The sequence below is a fragment of the Pelophylax lessonae genome, assembly GCF_965119305.1.
Source record: "Pelophylax lessonae genome assembly, chromosome: 5".
In the NCBI taxonomy this organism is placed as follows: Eukaryota; Metazoa; Chordata; class Amphibia; order Anura; family Ranidae; genus Pelophylax; species Pelophylax lessonae.
The window spans coordinates 468,852,659-468,878,852 of NC_138772.1; the positions used below are offsets into that span (position 1 = coordinate 468,852,659).

At 42.8% G+C, this 26,194-nt stretch overlaps 1 protein-coding gene across 1 annotated transcript in view; it reads left to right on the top strand.

Annotated features, from left to right (window-relative positions):
- LOC309556691 (Y+L amino acid transporter 2-like) overlaps positions 1 to 26,194 on the top strand; it is a 75,560-nt gene that overhangs the window by 36,415 nt on the left and 12,951 nt on the right. Inside the window, exons 4-7 of the mRNA XM_082259154.1 lie at positions 10,979 to 11,123; positions 19,848 to 19,971; positions 20,122 to 20,225; positions 22,147 to 22,243. Of these exons, the coding sequence (XP_082115280.1) occupies positions 10,979 to 11,123; positions 19,848 to 19,971; positions 20,122 to 20,225; positions 22,147 to 22,243 (470 nt within the window). The remainder of the gene's footprint in view (positions 1 to 10,978; positions 11,124 to 19,847; positions 19,972 to 20,121; positions 20,226 to 22,146; positions 22,244 to 26,194) is intronic.

Sequence of the window (26,194 nt, forward strand, 5' to 3'; positions counted from 1 at the left end):
GACGTTTTTGCAACTTCACCAAAAGAAGAGCAGTGGTTTCTTCCCACTGTGACACATGAGACTTGAGTAGTTCATTCGTTTCCTGCAAGTTTCTATGCTCCATCTTAAGCAATTCCAAGGCTTGTTCCCTTTCTTCCATTTTCCGTTGCAAGGCATCCAACTCAGCCCTGCACACATACTCGGTTTCCTCCAAACCGATGGCCTCCATTGGCTGCTGGCGTCTCTGTTTCCAGCCTGCCATGCTCTCTTGGTGAGCCTTTTGTTGAGCTGCAAAGCTCCGCTGTTTCAGCATCTCCCCCATTTTGAGTTTACTTTTCATCTGAGCACACTGCGTCTCCATAGCAGTTTCATCAGTGATGCTAGGGACAACAACCTTCCTCTTTAGTAGACTCTCTTTAGGCATGGATGGGGCTCGTTCAGACGGTAACATCCCCTCCATCCATAGAATCCGGTCTCTCATTTCATCTATCTTTACATTTTTCAGGCGTTTTGATCGCCCCATCTTTAGTCACTCCACAAAAAATTGTTTCAAAGTCCAGCAAAACTTTTAAGACCACTGTCTCTTTAAAACTTAGTAGTTTTTTCTCTCTCTTGCAGGATCTACTTTTCTGTACACACAGTTTGTGCAGTCCCTTGCACCAGACACAACAAAGTTCATCAAAAATTTTGAGACCGCTGTCTCTTTAAAACACATTTTTTTTTTCTCTTTCAGGATCTTCTCTCCTGCACACATAGATTGTGCAATCTCGTGCACCAGACAAAGTTCATCAAACATATGCACTTCTTTGCAGGGATCTCTGCTTCTGCCCACTGCATACCTCCACCATATGTGAGGGATTAGCTCGGTGGTAGGCATGGATGACCCCTTGGGGGGTGCGTTTTCACAAGAAGATAGCCGAGAAATGCTTGCAAACAACAGTTTGGTTTATTAATGCATTTTTCTTCACCAGACTGCAAGCGTCAAAACCAGCAAAATAAAATAAAAGACAAAATAAATCCTTGCCTCTGTGGGCGGCTACCTTCACACACTGGAACCTACCTAAGAGTCTGTCCCCAACCTACTGTTGGGCAGACTTTCTTATCCTACAGCGGATACTCAACAGTCCATGTTTTATCTCTTCACACAGCACATGTTCATTTAACAGGTCCCTTTACTCTTCACACTCTTCACATTGAACACAGTTCATTTAACAGGTCCCTTTACTCTTCACAATGAGAATATCCCCTTGCTTGTCTCTTCACATGGCAAACATTCCTTTATTTCCTCCACATAGAAATAGTTTGTTTTCTCACCTGGTTAATTTCCCCTTCACGCAGGAAATGTCCATTGGTTTCTTTTCACCTAGAAACGATCCAGGACCTTACTTCCAGTAGTCTTCACACTTGTTACCCTCCTCAGCTTTACATCGTTTTAGGAGGTCTTCCCCATGCTCACACAGCTTTCAGGGGGCACACGTCTGTCTGTCCTCCTCTCCCAGCCCACACGGCTGCCAAAGGCAGCAATCCATAGACTTCCTCTGGACAAATTATAGAGGCCTTCATTTCCTCATTCCGAACAGCTGAAGGCCTTTCAACTTCTTTACACCTTCCTGCTGCCTTTGGCAGCCGACACCCTATAGTAATTGGTGAACTTTCCAAACCAGGTGGGAATGTGTCTCCTCTCTGTGACTACATCCCCAGATTTACCTGACTTCCTGTCACAATATATATATATATATATATATATATATATATACACACACACACACACTGCTCAAAATAATTAAAGGAACACTTTGAAAACACATCAGATCTCAATGGGGAAAAGTACCATGCTGGATATCTATACTGCTTAAGGCTGGGTAATGTGTTAGGAAGGAAAGCATGCTACATTGTTTGATGGAAATGAAAATTCAAAGACATCTTGAAAGTAAAAGTGAAAAAATGATGCAGCAGGCTAGACCATTTTGCTGAAATTTCATTGCAGCAACTAAAAATGGTACTTAGTAGTTTGTATGGCCCCCCCCCCACATGCTTGTATGCATACCTGACAACATCAGGGCATGCTACTAATGAGACGACGCATGGTGTCCTGGGGATTTCCTCTCAGATCTGGACCAGGGCATCACTGAGCTCCTGAACAGACTAAGCTGCAACCTGGCGGTGTCGGATGGACCGAAACAGAATGTCCCAAAGGTGTTCTATTTGATTTAGGTCAGGCGAGTGTGGGGGCCATTCAATAGTATTCATTCCTTCTTCCTCCAGGAACTGGCTGCATACTCTTGCCAAATGAAACTGGACATCATCGACAGGGCCCACTGCACCAGCGTAGGGTCTGACAATGGGCCCAAGGATTTCATCCCAATGAAAAATGGAATGGGGGTTGAGAGGATAGAGATCCTCTCAAGATGGTTGCAATGACTAGGCTCACAAATTATAAGGTGCATTAATACATTTTATTGGTGATATCAAAAAATTCAGACAAACATAAATATACAATGAAATCAAGGAGCTGATGACTCAGAATGAATCATCTATTTAAAAACAATCCCTTCCCGACCCTAATAAAAAAACTAAATGAGAAATTAAGCTTTGCAAAAGAAGCCAGCCTCATCATGGAAAAAGAAAAACTGTATCTCAAAATAACTGAATACAACACCCCCACATTCTACATCTTACCCAAGATACATAAGAATCCAGTATCGCCACCAGGAAGACCGATAGTCTCAGCAGTGGGAGGCCCCCTAGAAAAAATAGGGAGATACCTCGATTCCCTCATCAAGGAATTAGTGTTAGACCTACCCTCATATGTCCGTGACACAGGAGATGTACTAAACAAAATTTCGAATCTGCACTTTGAGGGAGAAGTACTCCTGGTGGGTATAGATGTAGAATCCCTCTATACATCTATACCCAACAATTGGGGCATCCTGGCAGTACACCACTTCCTAGAGAAAAAGTTTCCATTACTTGGAGCACAAAACGAATTTTTGGTGGAGATACTGGATTTTGCATTGTGCAATAACTTCTTTCAGTTCACAGGTCATTGCTTCCAGCAGATTAGAGGAACAGCTATGGGAGCCCCATGGGCACCCTCCTATGCATGTCTGCACCTCGGATTCTGGGAGGAAGAAGCCGTGGTCACCTCGTCTATGTACCACAGCCACGCACTAACATGGCTGAGGTACATAGACGATGTGTTCATGGTTTGGAATGGTACACAACAAGAATTAAAGAACTTCATGTTAGAACTCAACACAAATAACCAAAATATTCATCTAACATACACAGTAGACAAATCTCAGATTGCGTTCTTAGATCTCAATATCCGCCTGGAAAACGGAAAACTAAGAACAACTACCTTCAGAAAAAGTACAGCAGCCAACACACTGCTTAGAGCGGATAGTGCACACCCACAACCCCTAAAGAAAGGTATCCCTGTAGGGCAATTTATCAGGTTGAAAAGGAATTGCTCCAACTACAATGACTACTTAATAGAGGCACAAAAACTTTACACAAGATTCAGAGAGAGGGGATATTCCCATAGAACCCTACGAAGGGCAAAACGAAAAGCAGGCCTAAGAACTAGAAACCAACTCCTTAACCTGAACCCGAAACCCAAAGATGATAAAAACACTATAGCCCCGCCTCGTTTAATTACAAGATTCAGGAATCAATGGAAAGAAATAAGATAAGTACTAAACAGACACTGGCACATACTGCAGATGACAGACAGGTTAAAAAACATAGTAGGCCCGAAACCACTTATGGTGGCAAAAAGGTCAAAAAACCTTGGAGATCACTTAGTACACTCTGAATATACAAGATCGAATTCACAGAGGAATTGGCTGACAGACTTACCAAAATTGAAAGGCATGTTCCCTTGTGGACACTGCCACATCTGTGAATTCGTGGAGAAAACCACTACCTTTACAGATTCCTCAGGTACAAAAAATTACAATATACAATCCTTCATAAACTGCAGTACTTCGCGCCTTCTTTACCAAATCACCTGTCCATGTAATAAAATATACGTTGGCAAAACTAAAAGAACACTCCGTATCAGAATAGGAGAGCACTTAAAAAGTATAAGATTAAAAGAGGAGACACCAATTGCACAGCACTTCATTGAAAAACATGAAGGCAACCCCAAAGGACTCAGGGTTAAAGGTTTTTGGGCACTAAACATTCCACCACGACGCGGTGACTTCGACCAAGTCTTACTGCGTCACGAAAAAGCCTGGATTTTCAAACTGGACACTTTGACGCCTAAGGGCCTTAACAATGAATTAAGTCTAAAAGTCTTCCTTGACCCCTAAATGATATATTTATCACCATCTTTGCATAATGCCAAAAATAATAAAATAAAATCTAATATCTCTAAATGAAGGTAGAAGCCACACCCCCATTTTCTCTAATATACTAATATCCTGATTTCTATATACACACCTTCATTTATGTGTATACATATAGAGCCTTCAGAAGAAAGAAAAAAAGAAAAAATATCCAACACTATAAAATAAACGTTATCCCACAATCTATACATAAGCCTTCCAATTTATAGGTGATGCGCTATTATGTTCCCTTCACAGATGCCACTGTTTCAAGGATCAAATATAACTGACATTAGTCTTTGTCTATTCACTATTATATATTTTTTATTCATTTTTCATATAAATACTCTGTCAGTTTTTTATTGTTTTATTGATGGCCTATAATTACATCAATGTGGACTGGAATCGATATTACAAACAGGGTATTCCCTGTTTTATCCACTAGATGGCACCCATTCTGTTAGTCAATTGAGACCGAATACCAATCTCTCCAATCAGAGAAAAATGATGACTATTTAAACTACGACCGAACAGTGCCTCGACGTTCTGAAGAAGCGTGCGTCATCACGCGAAACGCGTCAACGTCAGACGCCAGCGCCACGCCCACCCCACCTAGGAACCTCCGACTCTACATGGAGTTAGTTACTCGAGGTACGACTCCTACATGCGGCTACCCGGAAGGTATTGGATACTAAAGAGGCTTCCCCTCCACCCCTTCTCCCCCCGGATACCAGAAGACTGCATCTACTGCAGTGAAAAGGTAAAGAGCAAGAAGTAGATGATCGGTGGAGTCACGCTCTGCACCAAACAGCAGGACGCCATAAGATGACCGAAGCTGGAGGCTTTATGCGGTGACACAGATTTGGATATCTCTTAAAGGCAAAGAGGTAATGTAGCTCAGTGACACCGAGGCAGGTCGACCGGACATCTAAGGGTGAGTAACGGTGAGAAAATCTTACACTCACCATTCCCTGAAACTATCAGACAAAGCTCAAGATAACTTGTGTTACAACACTATAAGGACTCACTCCCCTTTTCTAATTGCTCCGGTCCCGGGTGCCACGAGCCCCTCTACACGGCCGATTTAGTAAAGATCCTAACAGTAACTATCTGTGTCCCACAAAGAAAATAGGAAGTAATATCTCCTCTGTTCCCGAATCCCAATAATACCTGGATCCTATATGACATTCCCTCCCTTCATAAGTAATCCCAAATACCCTAACGGCTGCACAGTGTCATACCTCTGGATATACATGATCTGGACTGCATTACAATGACTGTTAATTTTCACAATATGAGCTGCAACGCTTAAAGCCAATGTATTTAGTGCACTTTTTTTCTTTGACAAGGGGCCATTTTACTCCCCACTCTGCATTGGCATATTGTGACATTAACCATTAATATTCAATTAATTCCAGTCGGAAGAAGTTTTATGCCAATGAATATCTGCGCATGCTGTATGTAAGGACACTTTATATTTTCTATGCATGTTACACTGTTTATTTTTTCTTTCTCTAGTGCATTTTTTCATCTGGCAGACTTGATTCCAACACACAGGGTTGTAGTGGAAGTGATTCATTATCCCACAGGATAGACTACTCCCACTCCCCTTTACACACTTTGAACCTATTCCCAGGGTGGGCTAGGCATGGTAAGGGTATTGCTGGAAACAGCAACACTACCCGTCCCGGTCCTAAGGGTCTTGTTTTTAAATAGATTATTCATTCTGAGTCATCAGCTCCTTGATTTCATTGTATATTTATGTTTGTCTGAATTTTTTGATATCACCAATAAAATGTATTAATGCACCTTATAATTTGTGAGCCTAGTCATTGCAACCATCTTGAGAGGATCTCTATCCTCTCAACCCCCATTCCATTTTTCATTAGTGAATTTTCGGTTGCCTGTGGTTCCTGGTATATACTAACCAATTTAGTCTAGATACTTTACATAGGAAAAATATTTTCCTTTATACTCTTGGATTCAACCAATTCCCCAGCATTTTATCCTTTTTTTGTGATTTCATCCAAATACCTAATGGCAGTCAGGGTGCCATTGTCTAGCCTGTAGAGGTCTGTGCGTCCCTCCATGGATTTTCTTCTCCAGACCATTACTGGCCCACCACCAAACTGGTCATGCTGAACTATGTGACAGGCAGCATAATGCTCTCCACGGCTTCTCCAGACCCTTTCATGTCTGTCACATGTGCTCAGGGTGAACCTGCTCTCATCTGTAAAAAGCACAGGACGCCAGGGGCAGACCTGCCAATTCTGGTGTTCAATGGCAAAAGGCAATCGAGCTCCACGGTGCCAGACAGTGAGCACAGGGCCCACTAGAGGATGTCAGGCCACCCTCATGAAGTCTGTTTCTGATTGTTTGGTCAGAGACATTCACACTAGTGGCCTGCTGAAGGTCATTTTGTAGGGCTCTGGCAGTGCTCCTCCTGCTCCTCCTTGCACAAAGGAGCAGATACCTGTCTTGCTGATGGGTTAAGGACCTTCTACGGCCCTGTCCAGTTCTCCTAGATTAACTGCCTGTTTCCTGGAATCGCCTCCATACTCTTGATTGAGACTGTGCTGGGAGACACAGCAAACCTTCTGGCAATGGCACATATTGATGTGCAATCCTGGAGGAGTTAGACTGCCTGTGCAACCTCTATAGGGTCCAGGTATCGCCTCATGCTACCAGTAGTGACATTGACTCTAGCTAAATGCAAAACTAGTGAAAAACAGTCAAAAAAGATGAATAGGGAAAAAAAGGTCAGTGGCCTCTACCTGTACAACCTTTCCTGTTTTGGAGGTCGTCTCATGGTTGCCCATCTAGTGCAGCTGTTAATTTCAATAACACTAAAGTAGCTGAAACTGATTAACAACCCCCTCTGCTACCTAACTGACCAGATCAATATCCCAGGAGTTTAATTGACTTGATGCTATGCTCTGATTAAAAAGTGTTCCTTTAATTTTTCTTGAGCAGTGTATATATACAGTTTCTCACAAAAGCGAGTACACCCCTCACATTTTTGAAAATATTTTACTATATCTTTTCATGTGACAATCTGAAAAAATGACGTGACTTTCTGAAGAAATGACACTTTGCTACAATGTAAAGTAGTGAGTGTACAGCTTGTATAACAGTGTAAATTTGCTGTCCCCTCAAAATAACTCAACACACAGCCACTATTGTCTAAACTTCTGGCAACAAAAGTGATTATACCACTAAGTGAAAATGTCCAAATTGGGCCCAATTACCCTTTTCCCTCCCCAGTGTCATGTGACTCGTTAATGTTACAAGGTCTCAGGTGTGAATGGGGAACAGGTGTGTTAAATTTGGTGTTATAGCTCTCACTCTCATACTGGTCACTGGAAATTTAACATGGCACCTCATGGCAAAGAACTCTCTGAGGATCTGAATAAAATAATTGTTGCTCTACATAAAGATGGCCTAGGCTATAAGAAGATTGCCGAGACCCTGAAACTGAGCTGCAGCATGGTGGCAAAGACCATACAGTGGTTTACCAGGAGAGGTTCCACTCAGAACAGGCCTCGCCATGGTTGACCAAAACTGCACGTGCTCAGCGTCATATCCAGAGGTTGTCTTTGGGAAAAAGACGTATGAGTGCTGCCAGCATTGCTGCAGAGGTTGAAGGGGTGGGGGGTCTGCCTGTCAGTTCTCAGACCATACACTGCATCAAATTGGTCTGCATGGCTGTCATCCCAGAAGGAAGCATCTTTTAAAGAAAGACAAGAAAGAACGCAAACAGTTTGCTGAGGACAAGCAGACTAAGGAAATGGATTACTGGAACCATGTCATGTGGTCTGATGAGACCAAGATGAACTTATTTGGTTCAGATGGTGTGAAGCGTGTGTGGCGGCAACCAGGTGAGGAGTACAAAGACAAGTGTGTCTTGCCTACAATCAAGCATGGTGGTAGGAGTGTCATGGTCTGGGGCTGTATAAGTGCTGCCGGCACTGGGGAGCTACAGTTCATTGAGGGAACCATGAATGTCAACATGTACTGTGACATACTGAAGCAAAGCATGATCCCCTCCCTTCGGAGACTAGGCATCAGGGCAGTATTCCAACATGATAACGACCCCAAACACACCTCCAAGGCGACCACTGCCTTGCTAAAGAAGCTGAGGGTAAAGGTGATGCACTGGCCAAGCATGTCTCCAGACCTAAACCCTATTGAGCATCTGTGGGGCATCCTCAAATGGAAGGTGGAGGAGCGCAAGGTCTCTAACATCCACCAGCTCTGTGATATCGTCATGGAGGAGTGTAAGAGGACTCCAGTGATAACCTGGGAAGCTCCGGTGAACTCCATGTCCAAGAGGAATAAGGCAGTTTTTGAAAATAATGGTGGCCATAACAAAATATTGACACTTTGGGCCCAATTTGGACATTTTTACTTAGGGTTGTACTCACTTTCTTTGCCAGCGGTTTAGACATTAATGGCTGTGTGTTGAGTTATTTTGAAGGGACAGCAAATTTACACTGTTATACAAGCTGTACACTCACTACTTGTGTAATTTCTTCAGTGTTGTCATGAAAATATATAATACAATTTTTGCAAAAATGTGAGGGGTGTACTCACTTTTGCAAAATATATATATATATATATATATATATATATATATATACACACACATCTTTTTTTTTTATTGTTGTCTGTATTCCAACTAAATTATATTATTGTTCACTATTTGTCCTGGTGACCATTTTTTCTGGTAAAGAAGATAATGAGAGATGCAAACATTTTGAGTTGTTACAGAAACAGAAAGTAAGGGAAAAGGTAAGAGAAAATATTCTAACTGGGACACCTGTTCCAGTTGTTCCCCCGGAGGGGAAACCCCCTCCCTTTGGGGAGATCTCTGCTTACTTTCTGCTGTGTCTTTAGACAACAAATCTTCCTGATATAATAAGACGTCAGACGACGTCTTTTGATGACGAAATGTTGGCGACTCCAGACGTAACGTCCACACGCCCCCTTACGGAGCCGGCTGTTTTACTGTTGTTCATGCTGTTTGAATACACGCGGGACGCCGCGATCGGATCTACAGCGGTCTATTTATGTGCCTGCATATGCCTCTTATATTGTGAGTAGTGCTTTTAAATAAATTTATTTTATGTGTTTTACGGGATTACATTATGGTCCTCTGTCTTCATTTTCCCTCTATATACTTATCGCATATAACGGAGTAATCAAGAGAGATTAAGAAGTGTGATCCACTTTCTTGGCATCCATCGAATATATTGGTATATACCTACTTGCTGGGAGTGGCTTTCTCATTCATTTGAGTAGCTATGGAGCTCTGGTAAGCTGCTCATAATACTTGTGCACTGAGGTGTCCCCATCTTGCACTTTCCCTTTGTGGTAATTAATTTTTTTCACAAATTTTTCAGTGTTTTTTTAAAATCACTAGGTTATTTATAGCGCTGCAATTTTATTATTATTATGTCTATGGATCACTGTTAGTTAATTTTGTGTTAGCTGCTCCTATATTTATTTATATCATCATTTTTTAGCGTAGAAATATCCCCTTAGAAATCTTCCTGATAGGACACAGACCAAAGGCACAGACCAGGGATCATAATCATTTCCTACTCTATCCAAAAATCAAAAAAAGTTTTGGCTTTACATACACTTTAAATAAAATTAAAGGTCAATTAAACTATTTTAGAAAATTGCACCCATAATTTCAGGGTGCACCAAAATGACAGACTTTATATGTCTTACTTGTTATTTCACTGTAAGGATGCCTTGCTGCCATTAGAACAGTTTGTAATATACATATCATACAGAGTACAGCGGTCAGAACTATAAAAAATACAACACAATGTACAGTATAAAATGCATGGTTCAGGACTATACAACTCACAACATAGCAATATAAAGTGCACCTGCCAGGACTATAGAGAGAATCCGTAAACTCTGTAACTCTTGTATTATTCATTATAACATATAGTCCAGTAGTAAGATATTTGTAGTGAATAGAGTGCAACAGTCAGGATTATTTAATGTAAAATACAGAGTATACAGAGCAACAGTTAGAGTGCTGGGACAGGACTATGTAATGCACAGCACATCTTATAGAGATCAGTGCTCAACTGTAAGTGCTCCTTCAAATGTTGATGTTGAATGGTATGTGTAGCTCCATAAAATTGATTTTCAGTGGTCAGTGCCCCTACTGGCAGTCAGTAGTCCCTGTCTACTCACCTTATTGGTCAGTGGTAATTACCCAATAATTTTATTTTAAATTCTGGTGGTGTGCTTGCCAGTGTATCATTTGTGTTCAGTGGTATGTTTGCCATTGTTATATTGGTATACAGTAGCCTGTGCCACTATTGGTAGCCAGTGGTCTCTGTCCCCATTTTGTTGGGAATCAGTGGGAGCTTTAAGCACCTGTGAAACAATGCAGGGGACCCACTTCCTCCCTTCCTGGATCTGTGACATTGGGCCAGTACAATGAAGGGATGATTGGGCTGGATATTGCTCCACTTGGTATTGATATTCAGATTGACTTGCTCTGTTTAAGGTCCCAGGTTCTCAAGTCTAGCAACACTTATGGTGAAATCTATGTTTCACAATATTTCAGTGCAGAAATTTTGATCCTTTTTAGCCCACTTCAACATAACCTGACTGATTTTGCTCTCTTTTTTTCTTAGGCGAGACAGAAAATCTCCAAAATCCTTTTGAGGGGTCAACAATGAATGTGGGATCAATGGCTCTAGCCCTTTACTCTGCACTTTATTCCTACTCTGGATGGGACACATTGAACTTTGTCACAGAGGAAATGAAGAATCCTGAGAGGTTAGAATCCTTTAAAAATGTAACTGTCCTATAATTCCTTACTGTGTGTGCCTATGGTACATCCTATTATATATGTGTATTATCAGTCTAAGTTATTTATTTAGTCTAAACACCATAATTCAAATTCATCAGGGACCGCATTAGCAGTATAGTTGCCCTCAAAGAGTTTAAGAGCTATGTGCTATGCAGGGTTCAGGGATACGCTACATACAGAGTGCATGTTTTAGGGGTGGGCTATGTACAGAATGCATAGTTAAGTGGTGCAATACACACAGAATGCAGGGTTCAGGGGTATGCTCTGTACAGAGTGCGGGGTTTAGAGGTGCCCTACATACAGAGTTCAGGGTTCAGGGGGGCTCTGTGTACAGAATGCAAGGTTTAGAGGTACACTACATACAGAGTGCAGGGTTCAGGGGTGTGCCACCTACAGAGTGCAGGGTGTAGGAGTGCACTATGTACAGAATGCAAGGTTCAAGGGTGCACTATGCACAGTGTGCAACATCTAATTTTCATCCCTCCTCCTGGGTTCTGACCTCCGCACCCCCCACTCCCACCCCATTTCTCAACCTCTGCACACATCTGCCTCCACAGCCCTCATACGCTCCCAACACTCCCCCCCCCCCCCCCCCCAAGCTTCCTCACATCTCTACTTAGCAACTCCCTCCCTGTGTATTGTGCTCTAGTATCTGTGTAGGTAGATCTGTATATTCAGCATTCGGCTTCAGTAACAGTGCAGCCTTGCAGCGAGATACTTCTGTTGGATTTGTCCCCACTGTACCCCGCCGAGAGTGCTGCCATCAGTACCTCCAGAGATACTGGTGCCGCTGAGACCATAGCTGTCACTGTAAAGACAGAAGGCTTCTGTGTTTACAAGTGACAGCTGGAAGATCGGGTGAGAGCAGGGGGTGGTGGCTGGTGGCCACTGCCGGCACCATGTCAAGGCCTGGTGGGCCGGATTTGGCCCGTGGGCCTTGTGTTTGCCACATGTACTATATATGTAAAGTACTGTTGTTTAAAATAAGCTCAGGGACATAGCAAGAATAGGATCAAGTTGCCAGTTTTGTGTAGTTGAATTTGCCACTCTCTGTCAGTCTGTGTGTTAGTTTTGATTTATTATAATTCATAAAAGACATTAGGACTCTCCCTCTATAGACATGGCCTGTAACTTTGTGCATTCAGGTGGTGGGCAGCACAGTCGCTAAGTAGTTGACACTTTCACCTAGAAGCACTAGTGCCATAAGTTTGAATCCCAACTATTTTACTACCTGCACTTAGTGTGCACTGTGCCTCTGTGGGTTTCCTCCCACACTCCAAAGACATGGTGGTAGGCTAATTGGCTCCTGTCTAAACTGGGCCTAGTATGTGTACATATGAATGGAGGTTAGGGACCTTAAGGAGCTTAAGCTCCTGTCGGGAGAAATCGGCCGGTTAAAAAAAAACTGCCAACATTTGGCGAGTGTATATGCCACCCTACTCGACAGAAGCCAGCTTTGTGCACTGGTGTGCAGTCATGTTGGAACAGGAAGGGGCCATCCCCAAAGTGTTCCCACAAAGTTAGAAGCATGAAATTGTCCAAAATGTCTTGGTATGCTGACGCCTTAAGAGTTGCCTTCACTGGAACTAAGGAGCTGAGCCCAACCCCTGAAAAATAACCCCACACCATAATTCCCCCTCCACCAAATGATTTGGACCAGTGCATAAAGTAAGGTTCATAAAGACATGGATGAGCAAGTTTGGGGTCAAGGAACTTGACTGGCCTGCACAGAGTCCTGACCTCAACCTGATAGAACACCTTTGGGATGACTTAGAGTGGAGATTGTGAGCCGGGCCTTCTCATCCAGCATCAGTCACTGCTGTGGGGTCATTGAAGCTAATCCACACTTGTTATGACAGACTAAAACCGATTCTAGAAGCTGACCTTTTATTTGCTTTTGCAGTAAGGCAGTCTCTCCATTTTTGAAGCCGTAGTTGTGTCCACTTGGAGACCTAATTGAAGCTTTCAGGCACGTTTGAAACCATTAGGGAGAGGAAGTAACACTAAGGAGGAATACCTTAGGGGTGGCCCTGGATATATACATACAGCCGGGTGGAGCTGTGGATGCTAGATACCCCCTTTGAGGGGAGATATTTCTGGTGAGTGAGGCAACAAGAGGGGGCACGTGCGGAGACACCGGCACTTTGTATGCTTCTGAGGAACTCTCTCCTGCTGCCACATCACCAGTTCTTGTCCCTATAGCAGTACCTGCAGGGTTTATATATGAAGGGTGGAGCATTGAATTAATGGATGGACTATTTTTTTTTATCAAAAAAGGACTTATGATTGGTAGCACTGGTCACTTTACATGTATTTGGTCACTTTTGGTACATTTATATATATTTTTTTTGTCTTATATATATTTTTTTCCATATATGTTTTTGCCTTAGTAGGCATGAAACTTGTGCACGGTATGATTTACAACATTCTTTGTCTAACATTATAAAATACGAATAGAGCAGCGCCAAACCCACTCCTTTTTTCAAAATTCATCCAACATCAGTGCCTGACCTCACAAATGCACTTCTGGAAGAATGGTGAAACATTCCCACAGACACTCCTAAACCTGGTGGACAGCCTTCCCAGAAGAGTTGAAGGTGTTATAGCTGCAAAGGGTGGGCCAACTCAATACTGAACACTACAGACTAAAGGCCCGTACACACAATAAGAAAATCTGTAGGGAAAATTAGTCCGACGACCGATCTGCCGATTGTCGGATTGTTAGTATGGTGCTTTTGACAGCCGACTCCGACTTTTCGGCTGACAAAATCCTGGTGTGCAGGCTATATCATTTTTGTCGTCAGTCAAAACAACGTCTGATTTTCGTCTCATTAGTACAGATTTCGACGGAAAAAATTATTCTGCAAAGTTCTTCAAATGAAAAGGAACCAAGTACATGTGTTGTTTGCTAGAACCATGATGAAGATGGGACATCTCCATGTTCGATTAATTGATTTTTATTGAAAGATGTGGCACTATAACAGCAATCGTAAAGAAGAAGTAAACTCTTCCTTTTCTTTTCCCTGCAAAGTAAATGCATAATGTGCTAGTATGCATCGCAAACTGGCACATTATGTGACACTTACCTGCAATGAAGCACGCATTGTCCCTGCTGCTGGCCGCATCCATCTTCACCCATCTTGCTCCGGCTGTATTACTGGCCCGAGCTGTATGCTCGTGGGAGCCACCAGTCATGGCACAGGGGTCTGAAAAAACGGCACGGGCAGCCGTTTGACATAATTGGCTGCATGTAATGTAAATATCTCCTAAACGGTGCAAGTTTAGGAGATATTTACAGCACCTATAGGTAAGTCTTAATATAGGCTTACCTATAGGTAAAAGTCATCAAAGTGGGTTTACAACCACTTTAACACTTGCTGACATTCAAGGAACTCAAGGTCCATATTTCCTTGAACTTAAAATATTTTTCATTTGCTATTGCTACCATCTCTTCCATATGCATAGTATAGCTAACCTCCGCTACCCATTCCTGTATTGTGGACTAGAGGTTTCCAATATCTGAGGGTCAGATCTCTACCTGCCATCAGCAAGAATCTAAATATTTGCTTTTTGATAGATTTATTTGATCATTGAATCATGGAAAGAAGAGCGACCTCCGGGGTCTCCGCCCATTTCTTGACCGTAATCAAATGGCAATAAGTCCAACTCAAGGATAACCCACTGCTTGAGGGAACCATGGTGGAACCAGCCCAGTACCCTACTAATTAGTACCACAGCATGATATAATTCCAAATGGGGCAGGCCTGCACCACCGGCATCTCACCTCTTCACCAAAATATCACACCTTAGTCTAGCCAAGGATTTGTGCCAGATAAATTTAAGTAATATAGATCGCACAAATTGAAAAAGTGAGCGTAGAAGCCAGATTGGAATTGTTTGAAAGATATAAAGAAATCTATGGAGGATATCCATCTTAAATAGGGACATCCGTCCCAGTTAAGAATGTCACATTGGTGGCCATCTCTTAAGGCATTCCTGCAGGATGCTGCATGACCATCTCCATGTTACTACATAGGGGGACCTCAAGTAAAACTGGATTTACAAGTAATAAGCACTGTACACTCACTTTTTCCTGATGCAGTGCAATCAGGGGTGCATCTGGAAAAGCCATGCATATATAGAAACATCACTTTGGGGATTCCATCCCTTTAACTGGTTAATGTGTATCTATATCCAAAAACAAAAATGTAATATATTTCAGTTTACACGTCCTTAGATGTGTTGGCTACATTGAATAATGTGGGGAGACAGTACCCCCAAGAAAAGAGGGTGTGTATGCAACCTCAGACAGTATGTACAGTATGTATCAAAAAACCTTTATTAGACTTAACAGTGCCGTAGCATATCATTGTGAATGGCAGCAGCAGTATCCACCACCACAACGTCCCCCGGCTGGGCGAACCTGGACATGTGAGCCACTGGGATGGACTAACCTTTGGGAATGCCAGTCATCGAACAGTGAGTTTCCCCTACAGATATATCGATACCAGGTCTCCACCATCGCCTTGGTGATTCCCTAAATAGCCTCTGTCTTTCACATTGGCGGTTTAAGTTGGATACAACAGCGTGGATTTATATAAAGTACAGTATCAATGATCTGGTTAATATACAACTTTAGCTGATCAATGTCCATCCTGTTTCTGCTTCTTTTGATCCTGGAAAATAGCGCTATCTTTAGGGCGGAATACATGATGAACATCATTTAAGCACTATTAGGGATAATAACTTGCTGCCAACACTGTGAATTCTGCTCTGCGGTCTAGTTGGGTATGCCATTTTCCAATAGCATATATTTCTCATCATACTTGCCCCATATTTATGCAGCCTCTATACCCAGGTGGCTTGTTATTATCAAGACTCAGCTGAGCCAATCATTAGGTAAAGCATTACTGGTGCTATGTATCTGATGATGACATGTCATTTTGAGTCTGGGCCCTGTCTACATGTACAGTATGTGTATGTTTTTAAAGTAATAACGTTGTTATTTTTAGTTAAGGGTGGAGGTGCTTAAGTATTTTTGATACTAAGGTTAATATTTTTTGTTAAAGCGGAGTTCCGCCTCCCTTAAAAAAATGGAAAGTCAGCAGCTACAAATATTGTAGCTGCTGACTTTTAAATAGTATAAATAGTAGAACTTACCTTTTTAGGGACCCCCCGATGTCGGCACCCAAAGCCGATTTACGTATCGGCTCTCGGGTGCCACCGCCACCATCCAGGGTAAGGGAACCCGGCACTGAAGCCTTTCGGCTTCACTGCTGGATCCCTAGTGCGCATGCGCAAAGCGCACTGCGCTTTGTAATTGGCCCAGCGGCAGAGGAAAAAGGAGGGGGCCGAACTTCCGAGGGACAGCGCCGCGGGCTGTCTCCAAGGAAGTAGGGAAGGGTACCTGTCAAAAACAGGTACCCGCTCCCCCCTCCCCCCCGTTGAAAGGTGTCAAATAAGGGACTGGAGGGGGGGAGGAAACAGATCAATGGAGTTCCACTTTTGAGTGGAACTCCGCTTTAAGTCTAATAAAGGTTTTTTGATTCATACATGTAGCACTACCCCCTTGAGGGTTGCTGGTTAGTGGGTGTTCTTCAGCACTACCGTGACCCTGTGAACCGTCCAGCCCACCTGACACTCTAGGTTCAGATGTAGTGTATACACCTTTAAGGAACACACTGACACAGTATAAATTAGCTTTAACATTTACTCAATGAATAAGCAAGTTATACTTATGTCAGTCAGCTAAACCCCGCATAAATTATCAGGGTTCAGCAGGATTGACACAGAAAAACAACAGGTAAACAGAATGTTATTATATCAGGGAACAGTATTCAACGTAATATTCTATATTCTATAAGAATATAGATATGCTGTACAGTAATAAAGCATTACTCAAGTTAAAGAAGAACTCTGAGCTAATATATACCATCAGTATTCTAATTAAAGATATGGCAATATAACTAGAACAAGTCTCCTTTAAGAGAAACTGTACATCAATGTCCCTCCCCTTAGCAAGGCCTTGCTAATGTTCTTCACCGGCAGTTGGAGCTCATACAAGACAATTCCCTGTGTTGGTTAACCACTTTAAGCCCGGAAGATTTTGCTGCTTAATGACCAGGGGGTTTTTTGCGATTTTTTACTGCGTGAATTTAACGGACAATTGCGCGGTCGTGCGACGCTGTACCTAAACGAATTTCACGTCCTTTTTTTCCCACAAACAGAGCTTTCTTTTGGTGGTATTTGATCACCTGTGCGATTTTTTGATCATGCGCTATAAACAAAAAAAGAGCGTAATTTTTGCAAAAATAGCAATATTTTTCACTTTTTTTTATATGAAATTCCCCCCCAAAAAAAATGAAAAAATCAAAATTTTTTAAAATTTTCGGCCAAATTGTTTTACGCTACATATGTTTGGTAAAAAAAAATCGCAAAAAGCGTATTTTGATTGGTTTGCGCAAAAGTTATCGCGTTTACTAACAAAGGGAAAGATTTTTGTCATTTTTGGTGTTTTTTTTTTAACGAGTAATGGCGGCGATCTGCGATTTTTTTTTTTTGCAGTACTGCGACATTGCGGCGGACAGATCGGACCCTTGACTGACATTTTTGACACTTTTGGGGGTACCAGTGACATTACTGCAGTAATCAGTGCTATATATATGCACTGTTACTGCAAAAATGACACTGGCAGGGAAGGGGTTAACTGTATTGGACAGGGAGGGGTTAAGTGTGTCCTAGGGGCGTGTTTCTAACTGTAGGGGGACAGGTCTCCTAGTGTAAAAACAAAGATCAACGGTTCTACATAGTAGAACCGTCTGATCTTCATTTTTACACAGGGGAGAATGACAGGCGACTTGTTTACATCAGCCGCTCTGTCTTTCTCCCGCTGTACCGGCGATGGTAGTGTGACATCGGGTCCGCCAGTCACACTCCCGCACTCCTCTGTGAACGAGCCTCGGCGGGCGCGTGCCTCGGCGGGCGCGCGCTCGCCCGCTATTGGCTCTAAAAGGAGTGACAGGCAAGCGACATAGACCTACGTCACTCTGCCTGGCCAGGGCCGACTGCCGCAGTAAATATACTGTGAGCAGTCGGCAAGTGGTTAATATAGCAAGATGTTAAACTGTAATCCTAAGGGGTTGGGTATCTGCTTCACTGTTTGTGTTCAGTGTAAAGATGAGGTGTATACTTGCAGTCTGGATCGAAGACAGACACCCTCTCACCAACTCTGACGTCTGTCTGTGAGGGTCCTAAGGCACAGGTGATGTGGTCTCCCACGCTCCGACGTTTGGAAGACTTGCCGCACTCTGCTGCCTCAGGATATGCAGCTGACCTCCACTTTCTCTCTCAGCGATACTGCAAAGACATCTGCAGTGTACTGACAGACACTCGCTCTGCCAAGGCTGAGTTATGTAAGCGAGTCAGGCCTCGTGCAGTAGGCCGCAATCTGCTGTCTCACACACACTCAGAAGGCTGATGTGCACGCGGTGGGTCCCAGGAGCAAGACGGTTCAAGTCTGTGTAGCAGATAGTTTTATAACTTCTCCCATGATGCTCAACTCCCCCTTTGCTTCCTGGGAAGGTAGTTTCCTGAGCAATCCAAGCTCATGATCAGCACTCTGTAAAAGACTACAGCTCTCACAATGCCAATCTTCCAGTTCCTACAAGATGACGATCCCATCTGAGTCCAGCATTAAAGGGGAACAGGAATGATTCCAACCAACAAAAGATAAGTCTGTACACATAAACATGGTAGTCCGAACCCGGCTACATACATAACGTCTGGGGTCGCATATATTCTCCTTTTTTCTTGGGGGGTATACCCCCAAATTTTTCTATGGTTTGCATATGCTGACTCACACTAGTCTACAGTGGAATGATGGATGTTTTAAGCACCCTCCCAACTAGGTTGCCACTGCTCCACAGTGGGACACCAACTATATATGGTTTAGTGTTGGCTGCATTTGTTTTAATTCTTTCAGGCTAAGTACAGAACAAATACAGTGTCTTTGTCTTTTTTTGTGACCTGAAAAGATGGTAAACACCATGTTAACTCAGGATTAACTATTGAAAGAAGAGAAAAACCTTACTGTATACTGTACTAAATAAGCACCAGTTGGTAAACAATGGGTAGGAGCAGGTATTGCTGGTTTGACTTCCTGAGTCATAGAACTATTAACCACCTTAAACTGCTTTCACACTGATCAGCTTTTCTTCCGTTTTTGTGTTACAGAAAGTGGAAGAAAAATGCATGACCAGTAAATCCTTTTAACCTCTTCACAAAACTCAGTTGTGACCCAGCTGAGTTTTAGAAAGTACTGCATGCTGCATTGTTGGTGCATGTATGGTGCGTGTTTAAAACTGCATCAAAAACACACCTCCCCATTGAAATGCATTAAAAACGCATTGAAAATGCATTTCAGTGTGTTTTTTGAGACACGTGTTCCTTTTTCACAGGTTCAGGCTGATGTCAGGCAACCATAAAATGCATCAGAAACCAAGCAAAAATGTATATGCATTTTTACCACGTTTTTGCAAAGGAGCAGTGTGAAAGCAGCCTTAGGTAACACCCCACATAGGTATGTCCTAGTGCCCCAAATGTTAAACTTTAGAAATTTCCCTTTAGTCCCAGAACACTAGTACTGCTGTTCCTACTGTACTGCTACTAATGTTATTTTTGTGTATTCACAGGAACCTTCCTCTTGCTATAGCTGTTTCAATGCCTATTGTGACTATTATATACCTTCTGACCAATGTGGCATACTATGTGGTTCTAGACATGGCATCAGTCCTGACCAGTGATGCAGTTGCTGTGGTGAGTTTTCTGTAGTTATGTGTTTAGTATCTATTTTAGTTTTGATATCACTTGTATTCTGTAGACACAGCAGTTATTTTAGGACAAGGTCAATAAAAAGTTAATTTTGATCATAAGCAACAAATGCTAATACTATTTTGTGTTTTTTAGACCTTTGGAAGTGAAGTTCTTGGCCATGCTAAATGGTTGATTCCAATAGCTGTTGCTATGTCTTGTTATGGCGGCTTGAACTCATCTATCATTGCAGCGTCAAGGTGAGTAACTGATGGGTCAGGCCTGGCAGGCAGGAAAACATTATACGGGGATGTAAGATGATTCCTCTGTGCATGCATATCTTATTCCCTGGATCTATTCCTGAGCAAAGCAACAGACATGTCATGTGCTAGTAAAGCTTCCCTAAGCTAAATGTATTTGTATCTAGAATGGAGGAATGGAATGGGATAACCTCGTTATTATGTAAGATCTGTGAAAACACACTAGCTTTTTATGAGAAGCCTTTGATTGTCAGATCCCTACAATGGCATCCAAATGTAAAGAATTTGAAGCTTAGTTCCAGTTTATGTATAGGTTCATCTTCCTTTTTAATATGCCATATCAGAACAAGTCTGGATAATGGAAGAAAGCTCTGTCTCCACTGCCCACTGAGGCTCTGACATTTAATAGCAGAATGGCAAGGGTTTGAATTAAGGCCTGGATGAGATAGACAAATATATCAAAGTTCAGCAGTGTTGTTAGCCTTGGCACTTGATGCTAAGTCAGGTTCACTTTAAAAACTTAACTCCAAGCAAGCATTTAAATTGTTGAAATACATAGATAGGAACAGTCTTATCTGCTGAAAGATTTGCAGTTCTGCATAGCCAGTCTTGTGATCCAGATACCCCTGCCAGACAGCATAGTGAGGTCCTTCATGTTACAATTAAGAAGTTTAGCTTGTTCTATGACTCACCTTAACCCTAATGGTTGGACAATCATGGAGCAGAAGCATACCAATGAGAAATCAGTGATATGCAAATGTTATATTAATGGGGAAATGGTGGAAGCTATCAATCCTGGGTACGGGCTGAAGGTCATCCTTTTACTGACCACTAATAGAATGGGCAATATCCCTATCAGCCACCAATTGTAGGGACATATTTCTTTCCACTGACTACAAATGTAACAGGCTTTCTTCCTGTTCATTACAATAGAAAAGGGCACCTTTTGATCTGTAATAGGGCATTGTTCCTTCCAATGACTAGCAAGGAAAGAGGCGTTCTACTCACTAATCACCAATGCAACTGGCCACCAATATGGTGGAACCCCTTCTTAAATGGCCACCAATGTGAGGGGGTATACTGACCACCAATGTAAGGCAGTGCTTCTCCACTGACAAACAATTAAAAGTGTTATTTTGCATATGGACGGCCAAGGCAGTGTCTTTGTTTCTTTTATGGTCATTATTATCAGTTTTTTACATTTCCTGATTACTATTGAAAATAAATTAGTTGTATAGTGGAGCAGAGTGGTATAAAAAGAATGCCACCGTGAGCCATCACTCTTCACAGTGCTGTGTAGGTACGGGAAGTAGATATAATTTCATTTTTAAGTACTTATTTCCTTTTTCAACTTAAAAGTACATTAAATACTGTTTTAATACATTTATAGGTTATGGTGTTATCCTGTTGTTTTAAATCTGCCTTAAATATTTTCTTAATAAAAATCCACAAAGTGTAGCCTTAAGTCTCCTGCTAAGCTTTGCAAGTCCTGGTACACGTTACATAGCACAGATTGGCCTGCCATTTGTACTTACTTTGCAATTTTGCTGTTTAGCAAACTGACTAATATGCAGGTTCTTATAGAGTATGCCAGCTCATACTTGGTGAATTGGGACTTCCCAGGATTGTGGATGTATTTGTTAAAGCCCCAATCAGTTGTTAACTTGCTTATTTATTTATTTCAAACTCTTTTTACAATACCCTGCTTTTTAATAAAGATCAGAGTGCTTCAGGTGAGTCTGTTCCACCTGTATATGTTCCCCAACAGTTACAGAAGGTACAGTTATTTACCTGCTATGATTACTGTATACTCATGTTAACACTGATCTGGCCCTGGTTGGCCAATTAAGTTTCACAAGTACTGAAGTCAGTTTATATTGGCCTTGTCTACATCATAAAGAGAACATTTCTGTTTCTCTAGGCTGTTTTATGTTGGAGCAAGAGAAGGTCACTTACCTGCAAGTCTAAGTCTGATTCATCTGCAGAACTTCACCCCTGTCCCTGCTCTTCTCTTTAATGTAAGTGTACAAATACTCATAATCAACTATACTAACTTGCACTGGGCATTTGTGCACACGTTACAAATGTTAAGATACAAACTAGTTTGACTAACTTATTGCCCATTATGCTGAGTGATGCCAAGATGATTTATATTGTTATTACCTATATTATTATTATTACAGGTACTTAGTGCTGTCGATGTACGCAGCACTTTACATATATTTTGTACATTTACACAGTACTCCCTGCTCTCAATGAGCTTACAATCTAAGGTCCCAAATTCACATACTTAGATACACATACTAGGGCAAATTAACCTACCTTTATAGTGTGGGAGGAAACCAGATGAAACCCGCACAGGCACTGAGAGAACATACAAACTGCATAGAACCTAAATTCTGCTTTCTGCACTGTGTCTTATTTATCAATTTCAGGGAAACCTGGTCTGGAAATGACTGCTGGAGAATTGTTGCTGCTGTATCTTGTCTTAGACAGCTTTTCCTAAAATATGGACTGACGTGTCAGAGTTCTTATTAAAAATTGGACTACTCCTCAGTCACCAATCAGTATCAGACCTGCCCTAAAACTTACATTTGATTTAAGAGAAAAGTAGCTCTTAGTAAAAACACATTGATACAACGTCTACTGTGTTTTAAGTATGGTAACTGTCCTTTGCCATATAACATAAAGGCCACATATGTGACAGTATAAAAATGAAGTATTTACATACACTATATTGTGAAAAGTATTGGGAAGCTTGCCTTTAAACGCACATGAACTTTAATGGCAGTCCAGTCTTAGTCCGTATGGTTCAATATTGAGTTGGCCCACCCTTTGCAACTATAACAGCTTCAACTGTTTTGGGAAGGCTGTCTACAAGGTTTAGGAGTGTGTCTATGGGAATATTTGACCATTCTTCCAGAAGCGCATTTGTGAGGTCAGGCACTAATGTTGGGCGAGGTGTTGCACTAGTCCAAATCATTTGGTGGAGGGGAGATTATGATGTGGGGCTGTTTTAAGAGGTTGGGCTTGGCCCGTTAGTTCCAGTGAAGGGAACACCTAAGGCATCAGCATACCAACAGTATTTTGGACAATTTCACGCTTCCAACTTTGTAGGAACAATTTGGGGACAACCCCTTCCTGTTCCAACATGGCTGCGCACCAGTGCACAAAGCAAAATCCATAAAGACATGGATGAGCGAGTTTGGGGTGGAGGAACTTGACTGGCCTGCACAGAGTTCTGACCTCAACCCGATAGAACATCTTTGGGATGAATTAGTGCAGAGACTGCAAGCCAGGCCTTTTTATCCAACATCAGTGCCTGACCTCACAAATGCGTTTCTGGAAGAATGGTCAAATATTCGCCATAGACACACTCCTAAACCTCGTGGACAGCCTTCCCAGAATAGTTAGAAGAGAGAAGAAAAAGGGCCTCTAAGTGCAGACAGTTTACAGGTTTTTTAGGTTCAGTAAAATACAAGGGGCAACTCACATGGAGGGAAGTTACTTCACACCATGTGAGTTGCCCCTTGTATTTTATTGCACCTAATAAACTTATAAACTGTCTGCACTTAGAGGCGCTTTTTCTTCTCTCTTATGCCTGTCATTTAGAGCCTGATTCTGCTCCTGCGAACAAGCCTGCCCTAGTGCTTGGACACCATGTTTTAGGATCTCCCCCCCCCCCCCCATTCTTGTTGGATAACTTCCTCCTGTCCTATGAAGTTCATACTTATTTGGACTTCTTATGAACTTCTTATGAACTATTTATACAGAGACTGCCTCACACAGGGTCTGGTTACCTGTTGGCGCCTTCTGTCCTTGTCATGTTTATTCCCAGAAGAGTTTAAGCTGTTATAGCTGCAAAGAATGGGTTAACTCAATATTGAACCCTACGGACTAAAACTGGGATGCCTTTGAAGTTCATGTGCGTGTAAAGACAAGCGTCACAATATTTTTGACAATATAGTGTATGTAGAATTTGCATGCACATACAAATAACAAACATGTTATACCCACCTGTTCTGTGCAATAGTTTAGAGTAGCCCTGATCCTCCTCTTTTCAGGTCCACCATTGACACACCTGGCTCTTCCACCCTGCTGAGTTCCCCCATAGCAAGCTGCTGCTAGGAAACCACCACTTGGGAATGCAGGTAAAATATAGAAGTTTATTGAAGCAAACAACAATAAACGCACAGCAACTGTGAGGAAATGAGATCAGGAACAAGCTGGGGTCAAGTCCAGAAGCGGGTAGTCATCCAAGTTAGGGTCGAGTCCAGAAGCAGATAGTCTGCCGATGCGGGGTCGTCTGCGGATGTGGGGTCGAGAGCCAAGAGAGTTGTCAGCCAAGCCAGATCATGCAGGGAGGAACACAGAGAACAGAAGACTGCTAGCAGAAAGCACAAAGGCAAGGGTCAGGTGTGCAGCATCATCACTGTGCAACACCCAGGCAGCAGGCAAGTGATGATGCAATCAGAGTTTATAGGAGGCAGCAGTCTGCACAAGTCCAAGATGGCTGCCAACAGGAGGGCAAGGTAAGACCTTGTCAGTACCCTCCCCTCAATGGCCCCTCCCCTGCAGAGCAAAAAAGGGTTTCTGAAGAAAGCGAGCATGGAAAGTGCAGAGAAGGGCGGGAGCATGAACATCAGCTGAGGGAACCCAGGAACGCTCCTCAGGACCATAACCCTTCCAGAGCACCAGGTATTGAACCTGACCTCGGAACAGACGAGAATCCAAGATGCTGCTAATCTCATACTCCTCATGATTGCCCACAGGAATGGGACGAGGGTGAGGAAGTGAAGAAGTATAGCCGTTGAAAACCAGTGGCTTCACCAGTGCCTTCAGCAGTGGCTTCACGTGAAAGACATTGGAAATATGCATGCCAAGAGGAAGACCAGGTTCACCTTACAGAGGATGCAAAAAGGACCTACAAAACAGGGTGGCAGTTTTAGAGTGGGCACCCTGAGGTTGAGATTACAGGTCGACAACTATACCCTCTCCCCGACCTGGTACGAAGGAGCAGGTGAACTTCTTAGGTCTGCCTGGAACTTCTGACCCTATGCAGAGACCTGTAAAGACTCTTGAATCTGCACCCAAGAGGAATGGAGGGCACAAAGATGATCTTCCACAGCCGGGATGTCCTATGGCGAGAACGACTCGGGCAACACAGCTGGTTGGAACCCATAATTGGCCATAAATGGAGGCATCCTGGAAGACGAGTTGAAGGCAGAGTTTCTGGCAAACTCTGCCCAGGGTAACAGATGAACCCAATCGTCCCAATAGTCAGAGAAATAGCAGCAGAGAAATTGCTCCAGAGCTTGGTTGGAACGTTCAGCGGCACCACTGGACTGAGTATAGTAGGCCGAGGAGAAGGAGAGTCGAATACCCAACTGGGAGCAAAAGGAGCACCAGAACCTAGAGACAGACTGGATCCCATGGTCCGAGATAATCTCCTTAGGCAACCAATGTAAACAGAAGACCTCCCTGGCAAACACCGAGGCAAGCTTCTGAATGGTAGGCAGCCTCTTAAACGGAACACAGTGGCACATTTTGGAGAACCAATCAACAACCATGAGGATAACTGTGTAACCTCGAGACGGGGGAAGTTCCACAATAAAATCCATGTCCAGGTGAGACCAGGGACGCTCCCCATTGGGAATGGGATGCAGTAGGCCCAAGAAAGGTGCCGAGGAGATCTGTTCTGGGCTCAGATCAAAAAAGCAGGCACGTACGCAGCAACATCAATGCAGAGAAATGGCCACCAGAACCGATGGTAAATAGCCCAGGACATCTGGTTTTTACCAGGATGACCGGCAGTCTTGGAATTGTGGTATGTGCGTAACAGTCTGATGCGCAACCCCTCAGATACAAAACATTTTCCAGCAGGTCTCTCTGTGGGAGCATCAGGTTGGGCAGCCAAGATCTGTTCCCCAAGAGGAGAGGTTAAGTTGTTGCAGATGGCCGCCAGGATA